This window comes from Numida meleagris, chromosome 5 (genome assembly GCF_002078875.1).
Source record: "Numida meleagris isolate 19003 breed g44 Domestic line chromosome 5, NumMel1.0, whole genome shotgun sequence".
NCBI classification, from domain to species: Eukaryota; Metazoa; Chordata; class Aves; order Galliformes; family Numididae; genus Numida; species Numida meleagris.
Genome location: NC_034413.1, coordinates 8,999,926 through 9,022,446, shown reverse-complemented (window position 1 = coordinate 9,022,446; position 22,521 = coordinate 8,999,926). Strand labels below are relative to the sequence as shown.

Here is a 22,521-nt window from a genome sequence, read left to right as displayed (position 1 = left end):
TATTAGTCAACGCTCGGCTGAGCATGAGCCAGCAGTGTGCCCAGGTGGCCAAGAAGGCCAATGGCATCCTGGCTTGTATCAGAAATAGTGTTGCCAGTAGGAGTAGGGAAGTCATTATTCCTCTGTACTCAGCCCTAGTGAGGCCCCACCTCGAGTACTGTGTCCAGTTTTGGGCCCCTCACTGCAAGAAAGACACTGAGGCCCTGGAGCGTGTTCAGAGGAGGGCGACGAAGCTGTGAGGGGTCTGGAGCACAGGCCTTATGAGGAGTGGCTCCTTATGAGGAGCTGGGATTGTTCAGTCTGGAGAAGAGGAGGCTCAGGGGAGACCTCATCGCTCTCTATAACTACCTGAAGGGAGGTTGTAGTGAGCTGGGGGTCGGCCTCTTCTCTCTTGTAACTAGTGACAGGACGAGGGGGAATGGCTTCAAGTTGCACCAGAGGAGATTTAGGCTGGACATCAGGAAATTCTACTTTTCTGAAAGAGTGGTCAGGCGCTGGAACGGGCTGCCCAGGGAGGTGATGGAGTCACCGTCCCTGGAGGTGTTCAAGAAACGTTTAGATATAGCGTTGGGAGACATAGTTTAGTGGGGTTGTTGGTGGTAGGTGGATGGTTGGACTAGGTGATCTTGTAGGTCTTTTCCAACCTAGCTCATTCTATGATTCTATGATTCTATATTTGGCAGGTAATTTGCCCTTAGCTTGTCTTTTTAGTGAGCTTCTGCAGTCTCAACGACTGGGAATAGCCTTGCCAGTCCTTCCCAAACAGCAGTATCCTCTGTACATGGATACAGCAGTGGTATTCCTTTAAATCTCTCTGCTGTCTAAAGGCAGCCTGGATTCACCATCTTGCACCCACTCCCACACTGCTCCATGGGGCTCCCTTACTCACCGTGCTCCTCCAGCTCTCATTTCCTGCAGCTCCTTGTGTCAGCATCTGTCAGCATGCAATGGAGTCTTAGGACTGGGAGAGAGAAGAGAGAAGAGAATGAGCTTTTCCCCTTTAGGTTGCTTTCTTTCTGAAATCCCAAACTTAAATAAAGTTTACCCATGAAGGCAAGATTATCCCACAATGCAAAAAAGAGAGAGGGAAGAAGCACATGGGAAGAGAGGGCTTCGTGTAGTCCTTCCTGATCCAGCCCTACTTTTTTGTGAGGGTGAAAAGATACCGGGTGGTGAGGCCCTGGCACAGGCTGCCCAGAGAAGCTGTGGATTCCCCATCCCTGGAGGTGCCCAAGGCCAGGTTGGATATGGCCCTGGGCAGCTGAGCTGGTGGGTGGCACCCAGTCCAGGGCAGGCAATTGGAACTAGATAATCTTCCAGGTCCCTTCCAACCCAAGCCATTCTATGATTCAATTATAAAAACAAGTCACTCATTTTTCCTCCAGCCCAGAAGTTTCAGGTGGGTGTTATGTTTTTGTTCACTGAGCTGCTGTCATTTGACACTGTTTCAAATTGTTAAGCAGCTTCTGGATCCTCTCATCTGATAGATGAGGCAATTCTGTCTTTACGTAATTCAGAGGAGCCACATGAGACTTAATTAATATTTATAAAGCATTTAGGATGCTCAGTTGAAAAGGATGATGATGTAAAGGCTTTACAAAAACACACACAATTTTTCAAGTTCTCTATAGCAGCAAGTTAAAATCTTATTTCCCCCTTTTGTTTTCCTACAGCAATTCTGCCCCCTATAGGCTGTGGGGAGATAATCGGTGCCCAGAAACCAATTATACAAGGAATTGGTATTCCATAAACACAAAACCAATTAAACGTTATTTCCTGTGAATTTGTGTCCTGTCTCTTCCAACCACCACCTCACATCTTTCCATACCTCCGGTCACCTGGTGTGCACTGCTCAGCCACACAACTTGAAGCAGCAAGCAGGTCAAACCACACAGCAGTGATAATACGTCTCATTATTACATCCGCATTTCCCTGGCTTGTGCAAGTTGGTTGAAAGTGCCTGGAAAAGAAGACAGACATCCCAGCTGCCTGAAGAGCTGCCAAGCACAACCCCAAGCAGAGCAGAGCAGTCTGGGGCTCTTGAGGCCTCTTAGTGATGTCTGGCTTCTACCTATGCTTTGTTCTTGCAAACAGCTGCTGGTGCCAGCAAAGAAATCAAAAACTGTTTAACTGAGGCTGGAGGAAGCTGGAAACCTTCCCACCCTGCTGCAGAGCAGTACTGAAAAGATGCAGTAGGCATCGCAGTGACAACAGAAAGGCACCAGGCTGGAAGGGATGTGTTACAGCTGGCAAACAAAAGCAGCAGTTAGAGGAGCATCATCACCCACAGGAAAACACGCGTGTTCATTTTTTCAGGTCTCATCTACCACGCGGAGCAAAATTACAGGGAAATAAGTTGTTTGTGAGCATTTGAATCTCTGCTCAACCGTACAAGCAAAGCGAAATCATCCAGAGCACCGATTAAGCTGATTTAACGGCGAGGACAACTCGGCGAGGAACCTGAGCTGCCTCACGCAGCTCGCTGGGGAACAGCCCCCACCTGCCCCTCATCCCAAACACCTCGCTGTGCGTCCCAAAGGAGCGGACAGATGCTCTCACCACTAGGCTGCTCCCACCCGCTCCTTCGGGGCACACAACGGGCAGCTGCTGGGTCCGAGCAATGGGTGAAGGGAGAAGGAACGTGGGAAAGCAAAGGGAAACTGTCGAGGCAGGCCCGGAGCGAAGCGCGCAGGGATGGCGGGCTGATGCAGGGCAGCGCGAGCTCCGAGGCTGCCCTCCAGCGGCCGCATCGCTGTCTATGAGCGGCCGGGTTCTCCGGTGTGGTAACAATCCTTTCAGGCTTTTGCTTGTGTCACTGCGACCCCGTCTCCTCTCACCCACAGCTGAACGACAAAGGAGTTGATTCCCCGTTATTTTGATGAAAGGAAGCAAATTCTGGCCCCAAACTGTGCAGGAGCAAAACAACAAAACCAGTATTTCTACAAAAGCCGTCATCAAGCAGGGCACGGGGAGCTGGACGCAGGCTCAGCACATACTACTGAGTTGATGGTTTCTGGGTTGGCTGCCACCACTCTGCTCTCTCACTGTTAAAGCATCTCTATGGCAATGCTCAGGTGCAGGCCCAGCTGTGAGCTGCACATCATGAGGCCTATGGGTCCGCTCCTTGCTTTTTCCCCCCACACACACACACTTCCCTACCTGGAAGCTGCCCAAATCACCACAGAGACCTGAAGGCCCTGAAAGCAGGGACACAGGAAGTGAGCAGGGACAGAGAAGGGCAGGATTTGCCAGCAACAGGACTGGTGTATGACAAAACACACATGAATTTCATCTGTGTTCCACAACTCTGTCTGGGCATCGGTACATAGAATCACCTGCTACTCATGTTCAGCCAAGGTCTTGGAGGTGCCCTCCAGCTTGAGAGGAAGGTTTCCAGCCCTGGGGGTGAGCTGATCCAGCAGACCTGCCAGGCTCTCCCAAATATCCCAAGGACAGCACTTCTCCTTTCCAACTACTTGCAGAGACCCAGCTCTGCCTGCAGCTGTAGAAGGCCTTGGTTTGTGCAGGGTGAGCAGCCCTGATGCGAGTCTACACCCCTGAAGTCAGATGTGGGACACTTCCAAACTGAGGCGTGCTCGGGTCTGGACCTCGCCAGATGGCTTTGTTTCTTCAAAAAACCTGCTGGGAGGCTGCAGGAGGATGGGGAGTGACAAGCTCTCTCCTAATGCTAATTCCCACCTGAAGCACCATGAACACCACTCCAGGGCATTGTTGTTACTGTCAGACGCCAAACACAGACCAACTTCTGCGATTATAAAAATCAATCACAGCAACAGATGAAATCAGTTCCAAAATACATGCTTTCCACGTTAAGCAAATACTGCATCTGGCTGCCAAGGAAATGATGTTTTGTTTCTAATGGAGAGCTTGAGGGCTGAGGTACAGCAGTGGTGGTGTCCAGGCCCTCCCCAGGAAGCCCAGCTGTAGATGAAGCTCCCCCACCATCTGCTGGACATTCTGAGGATGGAGCTGCCCTCATCCCTGTTTGTTTACTACCTGAGTGCCAAAATACCCCCTAAAGAACAGGAAGGACACAAATGCTGGGGGCTAAAGTCCTTAACTCCTTGTTTTCCAGGCAGAGGAAATTTTTCTACCTGTGGGCATAAGTGGTAGCTGTGCAACCTCCTTTGAAAAGTCTGGTTTTCATTTCATTTTATTGTTGCCCTGATACATCTGAGAGGCAATTCTTATCTCATAAAGTACAGGCTGAATGGAAAAAGCAGCAAACAATGGGAAAAGAGTGGTTTCCTGGGCAACTTAAACAAGCAAAGAAACCTAACAGTCCCAAAAATTTAGTTTGAATTTTGGGTGGTCCTGTGTGGAGCAATGAATTGAACTCTAAAATCCTTGTGGGTCCTTTCCAACCCAGGTTACTCTATGATTCTATGAAATCACAGTACAAAGCTTCTCTGCTGTGGTGCCAGGTACCCAGCTGTCTCCAGGTGGTCCCACATACCCAGGACTTACAGGACCAAAGCTACTTTCCAGCTTATCCTAAGTTTACAGCAGGCCATGAGGATATTGCAACAGCAATATCTCAAGCCTGCTGCATCATTTATATCTGACTCCTTAATAAATGAAGAAGCAAGGCTTTAATATGAGATAAGGGAGCCTCAGACTGCCTTGCTCAGACTGATTTTTTAATGATTGAAAATTACAGACAAGCTGCTCCAATTCCTTATCTAACATTTTGCTTTGAATTATTAATAATGAATTCGTACTTAATTCACTTAGTTCAGAAAATGAAGTACACGTATCGTGGGTTCCAACATTTTTCATTTTTACTGCATTCTGTATCCCTTTGTTGATAACTTTGTATAAACCAATTACAAGACAAAAACACAAACAACCTCCTGCACTGCATTCTCAATCCTAACTTTCTGGATGGAGTATATCCAGAAATAGCGGCTTTAATATTTCAATGCTTCCTTGTTCCAGATTTCCTTAAATTACAACTTGGGTTAATGATTAGTAAAGAGATAAAATTCTCCTAATACATAAAAGAGTTCTCCCAGATTCTCGGAGAAACTATTTGGGGTAAAAGGTACAGAACAAACAGTTGTTGAAGAAAGAATGGAAGCAGGGCTTGTGTTCAGGGCTGGCAGGGAGGGAGAGATTGGGACAAAATGATTTAGGAAACAAGAGCTTAGAGTGAGGTTGGTAAACAATGCAGTTCCTGTTCTACTGTGATTACTGGCTCCTCACCATAGTCTGTTTCAAATTAGAATGAAAAAGTGAGAAGTGTCTACTTCATAGAATTAGACAGTTCTAAAAATGCTGGTTTTACAGTGACATGTACCCTCCCAATTATGGCAGAAACTAATTCACAGAACGAAAACTTAGAACCAGAATTCATTCTCATCATGCCTAAGTATTACCTAAACGTTAACAAAAGACACGTCTAACTTTCCCCATCTCCCAAAGAAAGTGAATATTCATTTTACTCCAGGTAGTGATTTCTTTAGTAAGTTTCAAAAATATCGCTCAGGAAATGTGCCTGCTAACATGGCTTCCTCAAAAACATAGCTTCTTTGCATAGAATGCATTTCTCTGAGAACAGCAGAACATTAAAATTCACCTAGTATAGTCATTCTGATCATTTTCGAAAATAATACATAACAATTATTCAGGAAAACAAGCATTACTTAATGAATCGAGGTAGCTGAATGAAATGTTATAAACATTTCAATTGAGATTGCTTTGTCGAAAGTTTTTATGGAATTTTCTCAAAAAAGCTTGCTCTACCTTCACTTCCAAAGCCCCAAACTGAACAAACCCAGTAAATGATGCAATCGAGTTCTTTCACAAATGCCTTGCCAAAAGAAGGAACCACACACAAAAATACAGATGCTTTTCAACACATCAGTTTTTCAGGAAAGAGGATTTTCTGATAGGAGAAAAAAAAACAGATGAAAACATTAATGTCAATAACAAATGTATTTTAAAGGAGTTTACTCTTACATTTGAGGGTCTCTGCTGGAATGAGGAAGCTGCATCACCCATCTGAACAGCTGCTGTTAAGAAGCAAGGATGATGAGATGAGAAGCACCTGAACCCAGCAATGATTGGAAGTGTCTGAACCTGCAGCATACAGGAAGCAGCAGCTGTAGAAAACAGAGATTATAAATGGCCAAAGGAAAAGATTTGTAGGGAAAGGAGCTGAACTGTGATGAATACGTTTAATTAAGAGGGAATATCAACACTGAAAAAGGGTTTTTAACAGCTTTCTGACAGGTAGCACTTACAATTGTCCTTCTCCATCCTACAGAGACAAGAGGATGTCTGACTGAAGATGCCTAGCACCACTGCTGACATTAGGCTTCAGCTGAATTAAGTAGCACATAGCCACAATACGTAGACATTAACGTAGCCACAAGGCAAGCCTGTAAAATTTTCCAGCCATGCAGAAATGCTTAACTAAAGAAGAAAACCAATCAGTCACCCCCCCCTCCAAAGCCTCATCTGACAGTGGAGAATAAATTCTCAACTATTAACAGGCTATGGTGAGTACGTTACATGGCAGCTATCGTGCTGTACAGAGCTCATGCAAAGAGGCTGCTGAAGTGTTTGTTCGGGGTCCTGGAAAGCATCCTGGAGAAAAAGCATGGTGCAGAAATAGTGCTGCTATTGATTCTGTGGCACTTATAGACCCTGTTGTCTTTAGGTAGCTACAATCAGTGGGGCCTGAAGCCCTGAGACAACACAATAGTCAAGGCCGTGGTAAATCAGGAAATGCCTCTTGGCAATAACATTTCCAAAACAGGGGCAGAGTTAAACTGTAATCTGCTAACAGATTGCAGAGTTAATTTGTAATTTGTCAGTGCAACCTGCCAGGAACAGTCTGGAAGGTGAAAATATGAGGTGCAAGATTTTGCCCAGTTTGCAGTCACTGGGAAACATTTTACAACGAATGGGATGCTCAAAGGCAAAGGTTATCATTCATCCATGGATCCTGGTCACCTCCCATCACAATAGGGACAGAGGCCACAGACCCCACATGCAGGACAAAGGGTACTTCAGCTTCCCCAGGTCACCTGTTTCAGTGCTTCTCTATGCACATTACTCCTAGCCATTATCCCATGCATATTTTGTTGAAATTTTGCATTGTATACATACACATACATAATAGCTATACAAAAATTAATCAATTAGCTTTTGTTTCTGTTACCGTCAAAGTCTAAAAATCTCCTCAGGCTTTATGGTCTTTGGGATGATGCTTCTCACGTAACAAATGCAATGAAAATCTATGTAAGATTTAAAACAAAATGTTTCAAGTAGCAATTCAGATCAATGCGGATCTTACCTTGAAAACAGAAGGCAGCTGAAAACTTGGTGTACCATAGGAGAGAACAAAGCAGAGAGCTCAACTCAAGCGATCCTTCTAAATAAGCCTGACAAGCTTTTATTACAAGAAAAGTGAATTAAGCAAAAACAGGAGATAAGTGTTTTATCTGGCATTTGGGATTTTAGAAGACTGAGAAATAGGAAGACATTTACACAAAGAATAACACATAAGGTCATCACCAATAAAAATTGGGTTTTATTCAAGCTATTCACTATAATTGAATTTCTGTTTCCTACCTCAGCCCCGAGTTGTCAACTAATTGAACTTTGCTTGCATGTGAACATTGCTAGAGGCCTCTTAAAGAATCAGTTGATTACAACTTTTTTTCTGAAGGGTGAAACAGCATCCCTCCTTCTCAATTTAAGTAATGATCATCTATGCAGGTTTTATTATATTAAAGCCCAACTCCAATTGATTCCCATTTGCCAGATGCTGTCAGAGTTGCTGGAAGGGACCTACTGCTCTCCAGGTCAGCTTGACATCACCAGATGAAGGGACAATCTGTAGAATCAGACTTATGAATAGCCCAACCCTTCCTGCAAGGCAAGAGGAACTTTCAGAGTCGTTAAAAAACAAGGAAGCCACACAAGGATCCTCTAGAACATGAGAAAAGAGAAGCTAAATGGCACCTCTGCTTTGTGATCAAATACATAGTGACTCAGGAGGCAGGATGCCACCTCAGTCAGCTTTTTAAACGCTTCTGCTCTTGTAAATACACTGATAGAAATTCCTCTCAGTCTCAAACTTCCATGTGCACTCACGTATCTAATAAAAGCTTTTCATCATTTCAGTCCCTGGAACGGGACAAAGTTATCAAAATAATTATTTTACTGTTATTAAAGAAAAGGAAAAAAAAAACACACCAGAAGAACTTATTAAATGTCATATTAGCAAACAGTTTAATTTATTAAAATGACTCCAGTACACCTCTGTGCTTCTACAATAGACACACATAACAAGTAAAACATGGTAACATTCACAGGGAAGCAGTACCGGGCTCATGAGCACAGAAACAAAACAGCGACAGTATCTTACAACACCTCCAGATCAATGTTCTTTAAAATTGTGATTCTGATACTTCTTTGCAGAGCAGGGACCAGATAAAGGCAAGTGTGTGTATATGCTTCCTAACCAAAGGGATGTGAAAAAAGCCCTGTGCTGTCAAAGAGAAGGCAGGTATGCCCCACAGGTCACTGTGAGTAAACATGTTAACAAGCTCATGATCCCAGGGGGACTGGGGGCGTTGTGGCAGCATGGAAATGGAATCCTATACTTCCATCACTCTAAAACATAAGATCTATAGGAGACTTATGGAAAGATTACATTTCACATATTATGAAAGACCCTGACCCCAAAAGATTTGTATACCTGATTAGCATGCTCACAGAATGATGGTACTTGTGTAAGTCTTTGCTAAGAGAAGAGTCTTAAAACGCATCTGTAGTAATTCAAAGTCTGTCATTTCCTCTTTACTGATTAACTTTACCAAGGTTATCTCAACCTGGTATTATACCAGCAAAGGAAACATGAGAGATTAATAAAGTCAGAAGATACCGAAGGTGTAAATACAGTGCAGAAGTGTTGGTTTTAGGTTTTGAATGTTACAGCCTGATAATTTTTATTCTGTGCTTTTACTTTCAGGGAAAAGCATAGTTGTTGTGTGTCATAATATACATGCTTGCACATATACACACTTGCTGCAGAAAGCAAAGGCTTCCAGTGGCAGATGACTCCTAGTACATGGATTTCTCACGTGCAGCTTTTTCATACAAAACCCATCTTAGAGGTGTATCCTGCCTCTGCATACTAAATGTATTCATTAATGTGTATTCACATGCATAGTACTCTATCCACTCATTGACTTTTATTAATCAGATTTTCTTTTTTTTCTTTTCTTTTTCCTTTTTTTTTTTTTTAAAGGTAAACCATAAGTTATGTTTAGTTGCAACACCTAGCTAGAACACTCCAGTGACCTCAGTGCTCCTGGGGTTAATGCAATTAATACATCAGCTGGCAGAACAATCTTAACAAAATGACTCAAGTTTTGTTTGCTTCATATTGCTTCAGTTGTAAAAATCTTTTTATTTACAATCTTCACTGTTAGTATACTTCACATGTACTGAAGTGTAGTAAACTGCGAGACCTTGTTATTTAGAAGCACCTAGTCTTTTTAAAGACTAAATGGAAGCCATCAGCAACAACTGTTGTATGAGCATTCATTGGGTTAACGGACAGTGCACATTAGCTAGGATGAGCTGAAACTTCTCTAAAAAGCTAGGAGACTTCACAAAAGAAATGATGTGCCTTCCAGTCACTATCCTGCTGAGACAGCAGAAGTGCATAAAAACAAAAGCAATTCTACAGTCAGTCTCTATTCATATTAACGTAGCTTTGGTTCAGAAATTCTTTAAGTGTTGTAGAGCACCTGGTTTAGTGACAGAACACGTGTCTCACAGTGCTAATTGTGTAATGCTAACAAACTATAAACCATAGATTTCAAATATTAATAGCATTTAATAAAAAATTTACAGAAATATTCTCGTTGATAAATGTGCAGTACAAACGCAAGCTCCTTGGCCACAAACTCAAAAATGTGCGCATCAGTTTTGTGCTGGCATAACAGTGCAAATGCTGGGATTCAAGTATGCTTTTCCATATTTATGTTAAGCAACAGAGATTCACAGGATGAATTTTGGGGCATTTTCTGCTCACAAGGCCATGACGTGAGAATCAAGTGAAACACTGCAATAATGAAAATACTGATTTCCCTCGTATAGAAAGCAATCTACACGAGGAAAACACATTTCATAAGCAAACCAGTTTCACGTACCACCAACTTATTGCTTCAACTAGATCAGCTGCACTGAGAAAACAGGACTACAGCTTGCAATCCAATCTCCTCTCACATGAAGAGAAATCTACAGTGCAAGTCCTCCATGCAAAATGATCAAATTGCAAGACTAAAGTCCTGTATCATGGGACAGCATTATTCACCAGCTTTCAATTATTCAGTTCTTTCTGTGGATTTTTTTTCTGTAAGTCAGTTAAATCAGAGTCTGAAGGACACTGTTTATGACATTTCCATGTTTCTAAAGGCTACCCCTTAATGCTAATTTAGGTCTGCTCAGCGACAGAATATGATATGAACCACTGTTTTCCAAATAATTGTTGAAGTTATTGCTGACATTTTTAGGGCCAAACTTAAAAAATTATTTCACCAAATCAAGTTTTTACTCCACTTAAAAAAAAATCTGACACTCTATTAATTAAAAAAAAAACAAACTTAATAGCATTTCTCAATTAAATAATAATCTAAGATTTTACAAGATATTCACAGTTAGGCAACTGGCTCCTGACTTTCATCTGCCCGAAGGACAGATGCCACAATAAAACCAAAAATGCTACTCTGACATTCTTCATGACAGCAGTGATCAGTGCAATTTACCACTGCACTACACAGCTCTAATAGTGCAAGGTGTGCCTGCTGACATTTCTGACAATCATCTGCTACATGATCATTATTCTCAGATGTTTGTAACTGTTATTCTTCATTAGAATTTTGGCATTTATGTTAGCATTGATGCAAAACTATGGCTTTATCCAAGTAGTACATTTCCTGCCTAAACAAGATTTTAGATACCTTTTATTTAAAACAATAAAACTGGATTTGAATGAAAGTTACTTTTTATGCCATAAGCTGTGCTGCCACTAAACTCAAGATCTCAGGGTTAGCTACAGATCACAAATACTTGTATTTGTGCATCTGTTACCATTTTTAAAAGTAGATTTATTTAAAATGTAACACTGATAAAACTTCACTCTCCGTTCTAAACCTAATTTTAATTACTGATCTTATTTTTTGCAACATGTTTAATCACTTGTATCCCAAGTGTCATCTGAGTATCAGAACAGGATTGGAACTGTAAGAAACCCATAGATGCGTACATAAGAAGGCACTTGTCTTCCAGTAGTTCAAGTCAGAGAAGGCCTTACCCAGACAGTGGCACCTTAAATTTTGAAGGGTTAGCAAATGTCCCCAGGATTTGATACAGTCTCAAAACCTGTCTTCACGTCCCTGGACAAAGGTGGTGTATGTGTTCTATAATACCATGAAGCTCATGATGAATTCCAGTAGTTTTTGCCTGTTGCGCTGAGGTAGGAACGTAGTGCTAAGTTCCAAAATAGTGTCTTTCTTTTGATTTGTCTGACTGAAAACCTGAAACACAGCATGAATATAAGTAATTATTATTACTTTCAAGTAATCACATTTCTTATGAAAAAGAAATAAGAAATAAGTACAGTGTATGGTAAACAGCCAACTCTTACCAACTGCAAGGGACCAAATAGGTACTCAAAAAGCACCTAAATTAAACAAGCACGCACTTTGAAAACAAGAATTCAGATGCAATGCTCTAAGCAGATGCCACCTAATTCCATTTTTCCAACAGCAGAATAGACTAGAATTAAAATGATGGATACTTTTACCGTAAGTTTTCCTATATGTTAACTATTGTTAGCTTATTTAAAGACCAAAACATTTGCCTAGCAATACTTTGCCCAAATGCTGGTGCTTTTAAAATTACAATCCTAAATCCCATTTGGTATTCAGGAAGTCATGCCATTCCGATGAAAGAAACTTTTCATTTGCTAATTCTATATATATAATCTAAAAATTGAGTGGCAAAGTGCAAAACTAATCCTTTACTTCAAAAATAAAGAACACCTGTATCCTCACGGTGGACACTAGATGTCCACTATGACGGTGCTCATGGAATATCAATCAACACTGAGATAAAGTTCAAGAACTAGCATTTTTTGAATTTTTTGAACAGTTCTTCAAAATTAGCTGTCAGTAAGCAGAGTTCTCAGCCTTCTACCACTGTATGCCAAGGAGACAGAGCAGAACAGAGAACTTCACTAGTTCTGGGAATAAAAACACGTGGTTCCCTGGCCATCATCTAGACAAGTATTCTCAGGTGCAAGACGTGTCCTGTTCTGCACTGTGTGTTCTTTTCCTGCAGCCCTGAGCTTTAAGAAAAGCAAAATGCTCAAAAGCCACAATATGTTTACACAGATACATTCACAGATTTTAAACTGATGTTGCACAGGCTTCATGAGTTGGCAGAACTGTGCTCCTAATTAAAATGAAATTAACAGTCTCCAACTTTGATCACAGAACACTTACCCCAATTTCCTTAAAGACTTTCACTGCATTTTTCACATGACTGTATGTAGCACTCTCAGCTGCAAGAAAGAAAACAGAGATATAAACAAACCACAATTGTACTTGGGCTATTTTAATGCCAGGAGGAACAGAAAGAATCAAACACAGTTCCAAGACAAAGTGTTTGACGTACCATACACAGCAACGTTCTTCTCTGTCCTGCTTATTAAATGCCTGTGTAACTTTTGAAGGTATTCAGACTCTGAAACAGGACCTCTGAAATTGTGTACGAAGATGACAGCAGAGCTATATGCCTCCAGTAAAGGTCCCAGTAACCTCTGCAGGAAAGTGATGTACTGCTGGTGCTCTTGAGATTGACTCACCTAAGAAAGGGCAATAAGAACTTAAAAGAGAGACCAGCAGAAATGAGAAACAGCCCACAACATAATACATGGCAAAATGTCAGCCCAGCTAATTCTTAGCACAGCAAGGAGTGAAAGGGCACAAGACACAGCAATATGGAAGCATAGCAAAAAGTATTTTATCAAGGAAGACAAATGAGGTACTATGAGACAATGCTACTTTTTTCTTCTCCAGTATATTAGTGATGTTCTGCAGCTAACAGAAATGTTGCCATACATTCATAAAGATGGAAGTAAGTTTCAAAATGTTAACAAGACATCCTAAACAGGTTTGAATCAGTTCTCTGAGAAAACCAGTTGAAGTCTAAAATCAACATGATCTATCTATGAAGTAAGAATATAACATTTAGAAACCAAGATACTTAATCTTTTAGCAGATTTCATGATATTACCATTACCTTTCCACCCCCCTATTTGATTACTTGATATTTCTTCAGCTGTATTTCCCATGGGAAGGAGAAAAAAGGTATCTTAGCAACTGCAACAAAATGCAACAGACTAACACTGGAACCAGCAAAAAGGGAAAGGTTGTATCATTATCCCTCCTAAACTAGTGAAGCAGTTTGTATCTGGTAACAAACTTCAATGTTACTAGCCTTGGGATAACATTACCTTCAGGTAGCAATCTCTTTGCTCTTCTCCAAAATCACTATCTTCATCTTCCTCGTCACTTCTCCAAGTTAATGGCTCAGGGAGTTTTTTATGCCACTGCTGCTCTGTAAGACTGGGACTAACATCCTCCTGATCATCCTGCTTAAATTTGAAAGATAAGATGGTAAAGAGGCAACATAAGTAAATAAATAAATAAAACTAAGCAAACAAACAGGTTTATTTTATAATCTCATTCGACTAAATCAGTCCTTTCATTAATCATTATTTAATGAAAACAGGTGAGACCTAATTACAGACAAGGTTCATACACGCAGAAAGAAAAGACTTCTGCAGTTTACCTGCCACATCAAAGAGAAAATCTCTGCTGTAGTGTCATCGCAGCCTTGCAGCAGCAGTTGCCAAGAAAATGTTTTCAATTGCATTAGGATAGAAAGCTGAGATGCTGTCTGTAGGTAGATGTTGCTAACCTTTGTGCTACTATTACTTTAAGAACATATTAGTTAACTGTGTTTTATTGCATTACAATATTTGAAATCTCAGTTAATATAGAACGCCAAAAGTTGCTATTTTTAACTGTTAACTTACTGCCTCTAAAGTATTTGTCCACGCATGAGATACAGGTTGGAAAATAATGAGCCAGTTTCAATCAGAAAGGACACGGATTGTTTAAGTCATGATTGAGACACTAAGCCCCTTCCTACCTGTTGTGTCGCAGTAACTCCATTCTGCTAATCACCCTGACAAGCAGCATCCCATTTTAGCCTACAAATGCCCCAGCAGTAATCCACCTTCAGAGCAGGGCAAGGATTTACACTCATCTAAGATGCAGGCAGGTATCTTAGATAAGCACATATTTCAGGCTTTTGAGACAAGTGCATGATGACAAGAATACTACTGTGGTGGAATTTTTCAGCCTGAGCTCTTTCTTCCTCCCTCACAATATCCGCGTTTGATTTTCTTCTATTTAGGAACAACAATTATTCCAGTAAAACCTTTAACTAATGAAGTGCTTTGTAAAGTTGTAAAGCATTGTAAAGTTCCACGGCAAGGAAAAAAATTAAGTAATCTGTCAAGACAATAAGCATAAGCAAAAAGAATAGACACCAATCTACCTGAACTGTGGTTTAGTTCTGCTGTGAAATAATGCAAGTATATCACAAGCTCAGGCACACAGTAATTGGAGGTGCAACAGAAATACTCCACCTGAGTGATCAATATCTGATGCAACAGTCAATTTTGACAATGCATCTTCAGAAATGAATTTCAGAGATAGCGACAACATACTCTGAAGAATAAGGGAAACATTAGCGTCCTTCATTCATCATTATTCACTTTCCTCAAAGTAGCTGAACAGAAAGATTTGCAAAGGTCACTAAATGCTTAGTTACTGAGGAAAGACACTCCATACAATCATTCCACTTAGAAATATGAATCACGCAGTATTAAAAACAGATGGATAGTAGACAACTTATAGAGGTGACAGTACTGTCATAATATCCATGACAAAAAGGAAATACTTTGTTTGCCACAGAAGCCTAACATTATTCCAAATATTATATTCTGAATGAAGCAAAGGCCAGGAAATAAGTTTAAGAAAATACTAAAGAGGGTACTATGTGTTGGGATTGTTTTTCATTTTTAGAAGCAAACACTAGGATCACAGGAAAACGATTAAGAAATAAAAAGCATGGATCGATTAAGCTCAATTGAGCAGGAAATTTACTAGCGTGTTAATTAGACAGTAAACTGAAAACATCAGAAGGTGTAGAACTAGCTAGCCCTTTTAGAGAACAGACCGTAAAAACCCACAAACATTTCCAAGCTGTCCTGAGTCATGAAACAATCACTGCTTATAGTGTTTGCACAGATTATGTATATTCTTTATGTTTCAACAGAATTAAGCAGGTACAGAGCATCTCTAAGAAATTTGGTGATGGAACACCTACTTTTTAAGCATTCAGCTGTGACAAGTGTGTATTAATATACCACCTAAGTCATCTATATCCCAACTATAAACAGCCAAGTACCAGATTCAGCAACTGAAACTTAGAGAAAGCTCAGACAGGTTACATGCTTTAGGAGACCAAAGTGTTTACGTGCTACTATTCACACTTGTTTTCCTGATCTGCCCCCAGGCAATGAACATACAGGTTTCTTCCTAATCCTCAGAGCAGTATTAATTTTTGGATTTATTTAATAATGATTACACACAAACACAGTGAGAACACATCAGCACTTAAGATAAAAAGCATGCAGTAGTAACACCAAAAGAGGAGAAAGTTAATATCTGGGACTATCAAGGAAATAATATTACCTACATGTAATAAAAGAAGAAACCTGCATCAAAAGTATTAGAGTGGAGTAATGGCCCTAAGCGAGTATACCAAAAGTAGCCCTAACCTCCTTTGAAAATGGAGAGCTGCAAAAAGAAAGCAGCCAAATATGTAACTCTCCTCCACATGCTCTTTTACTTATTGCCACTTCCCCCTGGACACCAAGGTTTGTTTGCCTTGTCTTGGAAGCAAAGGTATGCTCAGTCAGCTGCCTTCTGGTCTCTGTGTTTCTTAACACCATCTGCCTTTAGCACCACGCAGCAACTCCAATACACCACTGAAACTTCACAAAAAAATCTGTTTTACAGGCTCTCGAAGAGTAAAAATTAAAATTCTGTGAACCTATACTACAAATCCAAAGGGCTTAAAAAAAAAACCACAAATCCCCATTTCACAAGGCAGTATGTCACCTTTAGTAGGTTTAATTGAATGGTACAGTGACATTACACACATTTGTAGCCTCAAGATTTGACCATATCCAAACATCTGATGCTTGTAAATGCAAAAATAAAGTAGCATCACGCCTGGACTTGGTAATTTGTCAAGGGCCTTGAGTTACAACATATATTTAGAACAAGACCAAGAGCTAACAAACTAGCTACAGCTAGTCATGTACAAGAAATAGCACAGTTAGTATCTCTATCACCTTACCTCAGCCACCAGAAGAATACCATATTGTATCAGCTTTTCCACCGCTTCATGGCAAACTTGATATATCAACTGACAAGGCTGCAAAACATAAAAGCAAATGCACTAAATAAACTATAATTGAATATCACATCCATTACATCCATTATAGGAACACCAATTCCCTGTTCTGTACAGCTTTTTCTAGATACAGCAGCATTACTCCTTCTAAACAAGTCATTAATCTTTTACCACCTCATGCATTTGTCTATCCGTGTAGACAGACAAAGACAAAATATTACAGTGAAAGAAGGTATTTAAGATTTGTCCATGTTTTTGGGAAAAGAAACACTACTACACTGGTAGAAAAAAATGAATCAAATATTTACCCCTTTTAATCGCCTCTCATTAAATAGGAAATCTTTGAGTTTAAAAAAAAAAAAACAAAAACAATTCCAGAGCAATGAAATTACTGAAGAACTCTACCAAGTGAGCTTGGCTTATGTTTCATTTAAAAAACACAGAAGTCAGAATAAATGTGTATGCAAATTTGCGAACTAATTCAAGAATTTCTAGAATCTCTAAGGAACTTGTACACGCATGGAAAAAAACGTACAGCATTGAAAACTGTAGGTGTACAGAGCATCTTTCAACATCTAACAGTTCAGAACAAAACAGAAAACAAAGCCAGGCCATGTTTAAAATTTTCACTAAGTATTAGGTGTGGCACCATGTGACTCTTGCACAACTACGTAAATTAAAATTATCTTTACAATCTGGAGTCTTAGTTTCCAGTGTAGTTTCAATCACGCATGCAAACTCACATGAGTTGGGTATTCTCAAAGACTTAGATCTGTTTCAATGAAAATACTTAAACAGCTTTGGGGAAATGCAGATAATAGTTGTGGTGGTCTCATGACCTAGGCAAGACAAAATCAGCTAGAAGGCACTTAGAAGTCCAACCCGCAGTTGTGGGAAGCTACAGAGAGATCAGCCCTTCTTTCTCAAGAAAAGCCTGATGCCAGCATTGTAGAAATGCTGCAGGTTCATGCTGTTTTTCACCCACTCAGCAGCTGCATAAGCAGCAGGCGTGCACGCAGTATGTATCCCTAGATGTGACTGTGTCCTACCCTGCTACAGAAACCATCCAGCAACAGGACAGCGGAACGCTAATTCACATTATCTTAGATCACACATCTTCTGGATGAACTATTTTGATGCAACTACACTCATTCGAATGTATTTCCTTGAAGCAAAGGGAAACACTATTTATTTTTTCAAATGCTCTTCAACTTCCTACTTCCCAAAATCATTAGTGAACATATCAGAATCAAGACAAAGAAACCATTAATTCTCTTTAAAGTAACAAAAGAAAAAAAAAATGGTAAGTGAACAATTAGTGCAGTTACTTACCAAAGATATGGTAAATTCATTCGAAAGCAAGTAGCACAAGCTGGCAGCTTTTTGGACAAGGTGTTCTTGACTAATCAAACTGGGAGAAGCACCATTGGTACCATTTCTGAACCTCTTACTCTGAACTGCACGAAGACTGCAGGCTAGAGCAGAAACAAACATTAGCAGAGCTTTTACAAAGTGTTTAGATCAATGGAAACTTTAAAGCCTTCGTTTTGTCGATTTTTAGGCCTACAAGCAGTCAAGCATCAAATATGTAATTGAAAAACAAAGACTGAAATTGCCACTATGGCCTTTGTGTTCAATTTATCTCAAGTTAAAACAAAATATCTTTAAAATATTGCTAAACAAAGGAAAAGTTCTGCCACACTGGCTCAAAACTCTTGACAGTGCCTTGCCTAAGGTAGTGACCAATACATGAATGCTCCCGAGATAAAGGAAAATGGGAAAAATGAGTTCAAACACTCCACACAAAAAACAAAAACCAATCTTATTTCAATATTGTCTTTCTTAGAGTAAACAAGGGGTTATGCAGAGAGGGAAGAAATAAACATTAGTAAACAGTAAGAAAAACTGGGGGGGTTGCGCAGATACTTTGAATTCATAGGTCACAGGAAAGTCTTTCCATAGTGAACCCCAGCTCATACCAATGATTGCCTCTTTGATGAATACATGAAGAATTCCATTGCTGTAGAAATTGAGCTCAAAGACAGCAGGGATCGTTGTGCTGGGAGTGATGAAGAACTCGTTGTTTCGGCTAGTGTTTGTGATATTTACACAGTTCCCCAACAAGTGGATGGCATGCATGACAACATCATCTGAGTTCCCTGAAAATCCCAAATCGAAGTCACGGGCTAAGACCTCTTCCTTCATGGAGAAGAAATCTTCTACCAACCTGGAAAGATCAGTCCCCTAGAAATAAAAACAGAATCACAAAGTAAAATAATTTTCTTTTTGCTCGAGAGTTTATTGTAAATCACAGGTATGTAGAAAACACATAAAGAGTCACTGATTTTCAATAATCCAAAATCCAGTAGTCATAAATCCTTGCTTTCACAGATTCTGCTGAAATAGAGTATGGTTTTTGAACTACATACAGTTAAAGCCACGCAGCTATTTGAGAATGCAAGATTTTTGTTTAATTCTTAGTTTATTTCACAACCGACAGAAACATAAGCTGTTCTTTAAGAGGATATGTCAGAGATCTCACACTTCCATTATCTCTACTACAAACTGAACTATCAATTATCTGGAAATACTGTAAGTAACAGAATTTTTTTTTTTCAAGTGATTGGAGACATGAGGAAGAGCTTTTCCTTAAGCATTTGCTTCGTGTTTTTGTTTTGCAACGCAGATTCAGACCACATAACGTAGTGTTTCCTTCATCCCTTTATTTTTGGAAATTGGAAAGATTGGACTGATGGGAATAGTGATACTTTCTTTGACTGGGAAAATTAAACATCTGATCAATATTCTTCAATGTGGTCTCAATTTATGTGCAATAAAAACTTCAAGTTAGAGGGAAAAGGAATTTCAGACAAGATGTAAAACACCCTTGAAGGAGAAAAACATCTTCCAAGCCCCATGCAAAAAGGTGTAGTTAAACATTAGAATCATTCTGCCAACATAGTAAAATATTCAGGTACCAAGGAATAGCAAAATGCATTTGAAAATTAACTGAACAGTTGCTACCCTATTCAATGATAAATGTGTTTAAACATTAGGGTTCCAAAATGAGATTTTAATACAATGTACCAAACTCATGTGGTCTTCAAAAAAGGCATAATTAAATTTTGAATTTAAAAATCTATTTTCATATGAATATTCATTGTTATCTCCAAGCATCTACTACTAATCAAAATATTAGTGTACTTGAATTCCACTTTAAATACATGTGTTTTCTTTTCTTAGTATCAAGCTATAGTAGAATGCACGCTATGCTTTCAATTAACAACTGCAAAGTGCTGTTAGGACACTTAAGCAGCACAGAAGCCTTACCTGCCTATGTCTGTACAGCAGCAAACAGGCAACAATGTGGGTAGACATCACAGCACAGGACTTGTTAGCAGCTAGAGGTAAACAAGACAAAGTGATACTGCAACACTTCAGTAGACTGAGAAGCTCAGAACACCATTACCAGTGAAATATTAGCCACTACTTAAAAAAAACAACAGTAATACTGGCATAGAACTGTACCTTCTGAATGAAATACGAAGCATGTTATGTCTTTATAGTAGTAATAAAAGAGTATTAGCTGTAGAATTTCAAAAATCCCTTGACACCACTGCATTTCAGCTCTTACTGCATCAGCTCCTTTGAGCAATACATTAACCCTACAGAAGCACCAAAATGACCAGGTAGAATTCTAGAGAGTTGTAGGCATGTAAAATATTAATGTAATCAAACTACAGTAATTTGAACTAGGAAGCCTGAGTAAAGCTCAAACATTTACTAAGCTAAAAGCACTATTTTGTATGCATCTCTTACACCACAAGTCACAGACATACTAACTGAAATACATGCCACAAAGCCTATAAGCTTGGCAACACTGGTCCATGCAGACAGATGAATTCATGAGACCAGTAACACAAATTACCCCTGCAAGACACTGGAATAGCTTCTTCCATGGAGTGGTAAGAAGTCAGTGTATTAATGACAATCAATTCAAACACTTCAAAGTACATCAAGTTCAGTACACTAGTGCAATGAACACACAAGTTACCAACGTAAACAGATAGAAAGTTTTTACTCAACCAGAAAGCCAATTTATCAAATATTGCAGAGGGAAGGAGGAAGGCAAAGGAGTGAGAGCTGTCAAGAAAGCATTTCAAGTCAGGAAATGATCTCCTGAATGCAGGGAGTTTGCACTATCAAACGCAAGTTAGCTCATGCAACAAGCAAAACAAAATAGGCAACGTATGGCGATACTGAAGCACTTACTGAATAAAATATGCTCAGCCAAGTTGGCTATCAGCTCCCTTCTGTAGGGCTCACTGGTTATATCCCTGGAGTTAGGCAGTGAAGCCTCAGTACCTTCATCCACAGTATCATTCGGTCTGAATACAAAACAAAAATTTGCATTATGACATTGAGATTGATTTTTTTTAATTATTATTATTTTTTTTTTAACATACATTAACTGAATTACAGTGCAAATATGCATTATGCCTTTTGGTAATGGCGCTAAAATGTCTTGCAGAACAAGATCCACAAAATGTTGAATATCTACCAACTTTTCCCGTTGAGCAACAATCCAAGATAAAAGACCACCTAAAGAAAAAGAGCAATGTAGAACATTCGGCTTTTCCTATAGCTATTCATATTGCCATTACATCATTTGCACTCACCAGCTCTTTTCAATGAATATGGAACAGAAGTAGACTAAGCAAATCTGCCTAGAAGGCAATTTTCATCTCAGCTGCTCTATAAACTAGAAATGGTCTTTTGTATGGACCTACGACTTTCTCAAGATAAATAAATGATGTTGTCTCCACTAGGTCCGTGCAGGTTTGTATAAGCCAAGCAAAGACCTCCACAATAATGTACATTTATATAACAAATGCAAGTCTTCTCCTACAATAAAAGTTTTGCATTTCTAAGTGAGTCATCTCCTTGAGCAAAGGATACTCTCAAGACCTCACTAGGAAGAGTTATTTGGTTTGGATGCATACCAAAAGCCATCTGAAATATTTGTGGGTTTTCAAAACATACTCTTCCTTTTTCACTGCGTCATTTTTTTCTTCTAAATTCCTTCTTAAAATTTAAAATTAAACCAACAGAGGTCACTACAGCTTAAAAAAGAAAAAAACCTCCTAGGACATATTTAGAAAAAAAAATCTCCAGAAAGAATGCAACTCTTGGAACAAAATGCACTGTTATAATCATCAAAGATTTTTGTTTGTCTACACACAATTAGATTATCCTTGGGGAGTTCAAGCATTGCTTGAAATGTATTGGAGAATATTAAAAAGACAAAGGAAGGGAAAAAACTAACAAACAAAGAAACAAAAAAACAAGCCTAACCTGTCCTCCCCCTCCCCAACAACCAAAAAACTCTCTACCTCGATGGAAGTATAGCTGGTAACAAAGCTTGTTCGAGAGAAAGAGGAGCAGGCACGGGTTTTTGACTTTGGCTGTTGACATATTCCTGTTAAGAAAAGGACTGTTATTTTTTGTACTTTTTTCCACCTTACTTCTGTATTCAACTGATAATATTATTAATATGAAAAAGGCAATTATTCAAAGCTGCAACAGTGGTTTAAAATAGCTCACACTAAAAGAGCAGCAATAAGGTTCCAGAAGTGACAAGCTCGCATGAGTTTGTTCACTTTTTATGAAAAGGAAAACTTTCCAAAGCAAGGAATCCAAACTAGGTGAAAAACACTGCTACAAAAACAATGCATAATCACTGTCAGCATCTTGCTGGGAACAAGTCCCTTGAAACTGGCTTCTCCATGATTAAATTAATGTGAACTGCCTTCATTAGCATGAATGAGAGAGAAGTCTAATACTCATTTAGAACCAACACAGAGATTATTACTTCGCACTACTCTCTTTAAACATTGGGATAGGAAACATTTCCAT

At 39.6% G+C, this 22,521-nt stretch overlaps 1 protein-coding gene and 1 long non-coding RNA gene across 5 annotated transcripts in view; both read right to left on the bottom strand.

Moving 5' to 3' along the window:
- LOC110400041 overlaps positions 1-7,185 on the bottom strand; it is a 178,471-nt gene extending 171,286 nt beyond the window's left edge. Inside the window, exons 1-3 of the long non-coding RNA XR_002439558.1 lie at positions 5,983-7,185; positions 1,829-1,960; positions 890-961 (exon numbers count right to left, since the gene is read on the bottom strand). This is a non-coding gene — a long non-coding RNA (uncharacterized LOC110400041). The remainder of the gene's footprint in view (positions 1-889; positions 962-1,828; positions 1,961-5,982) is intronic.
- Positions 8,242-22,521, bottom strand: part of GPAM (glycerol-3-phosphate acyltransferase, mitochondrial) — a 31,430-nt gene continuing 17,150 nt past the window's right edge. For 3 of the 4 annotated variants that reach the window (XM_021399462.1, XM_021399463.1, XM_021399465.1), the window contains 10 exons: positions 21,999-22,084; positions 20,878-20,993; positions 19,936-20,006; positions 18,585-18,849; positions 17,938-18,080; positions 16,549-16,626; positions 13,565-13,705; positions 12,724-12,913; positions 12,552-12,610; positions 8,242-11,582 (listed from right to left, as the gene is read on the bottom strand). In XM_021399462.1, the coding sequence (XP_021255137.1) occupies positions 11,466-11,582; positions 12,552-12,610; positions 12,724-12,913; positions 13,565-13,705; positions 16,549-16,626; positions 17,938-18,080; positions 18,585-18,849; positions 19,936-20,006; positions 20,878-20,993; positions 21,999-22,084 (1,266 nt within the window). In that variant the 3' untranslated portion in view covers positions 8,242-11,465. The remainder of the gene's footprint in view (positions 11,583-12,551; positions 12,611-12,723; positions 12,914-13,564; positions 13,706-16,548; positions 16,627-17,937; positions 18,081-18,584; positions 18,850-19,935; positions 20,007-20,877; positions 20,994-21,998; positions 22,085-22,521) is intronic. The other variant, XM_021399464.1, reaches the window with a different exon arrangement.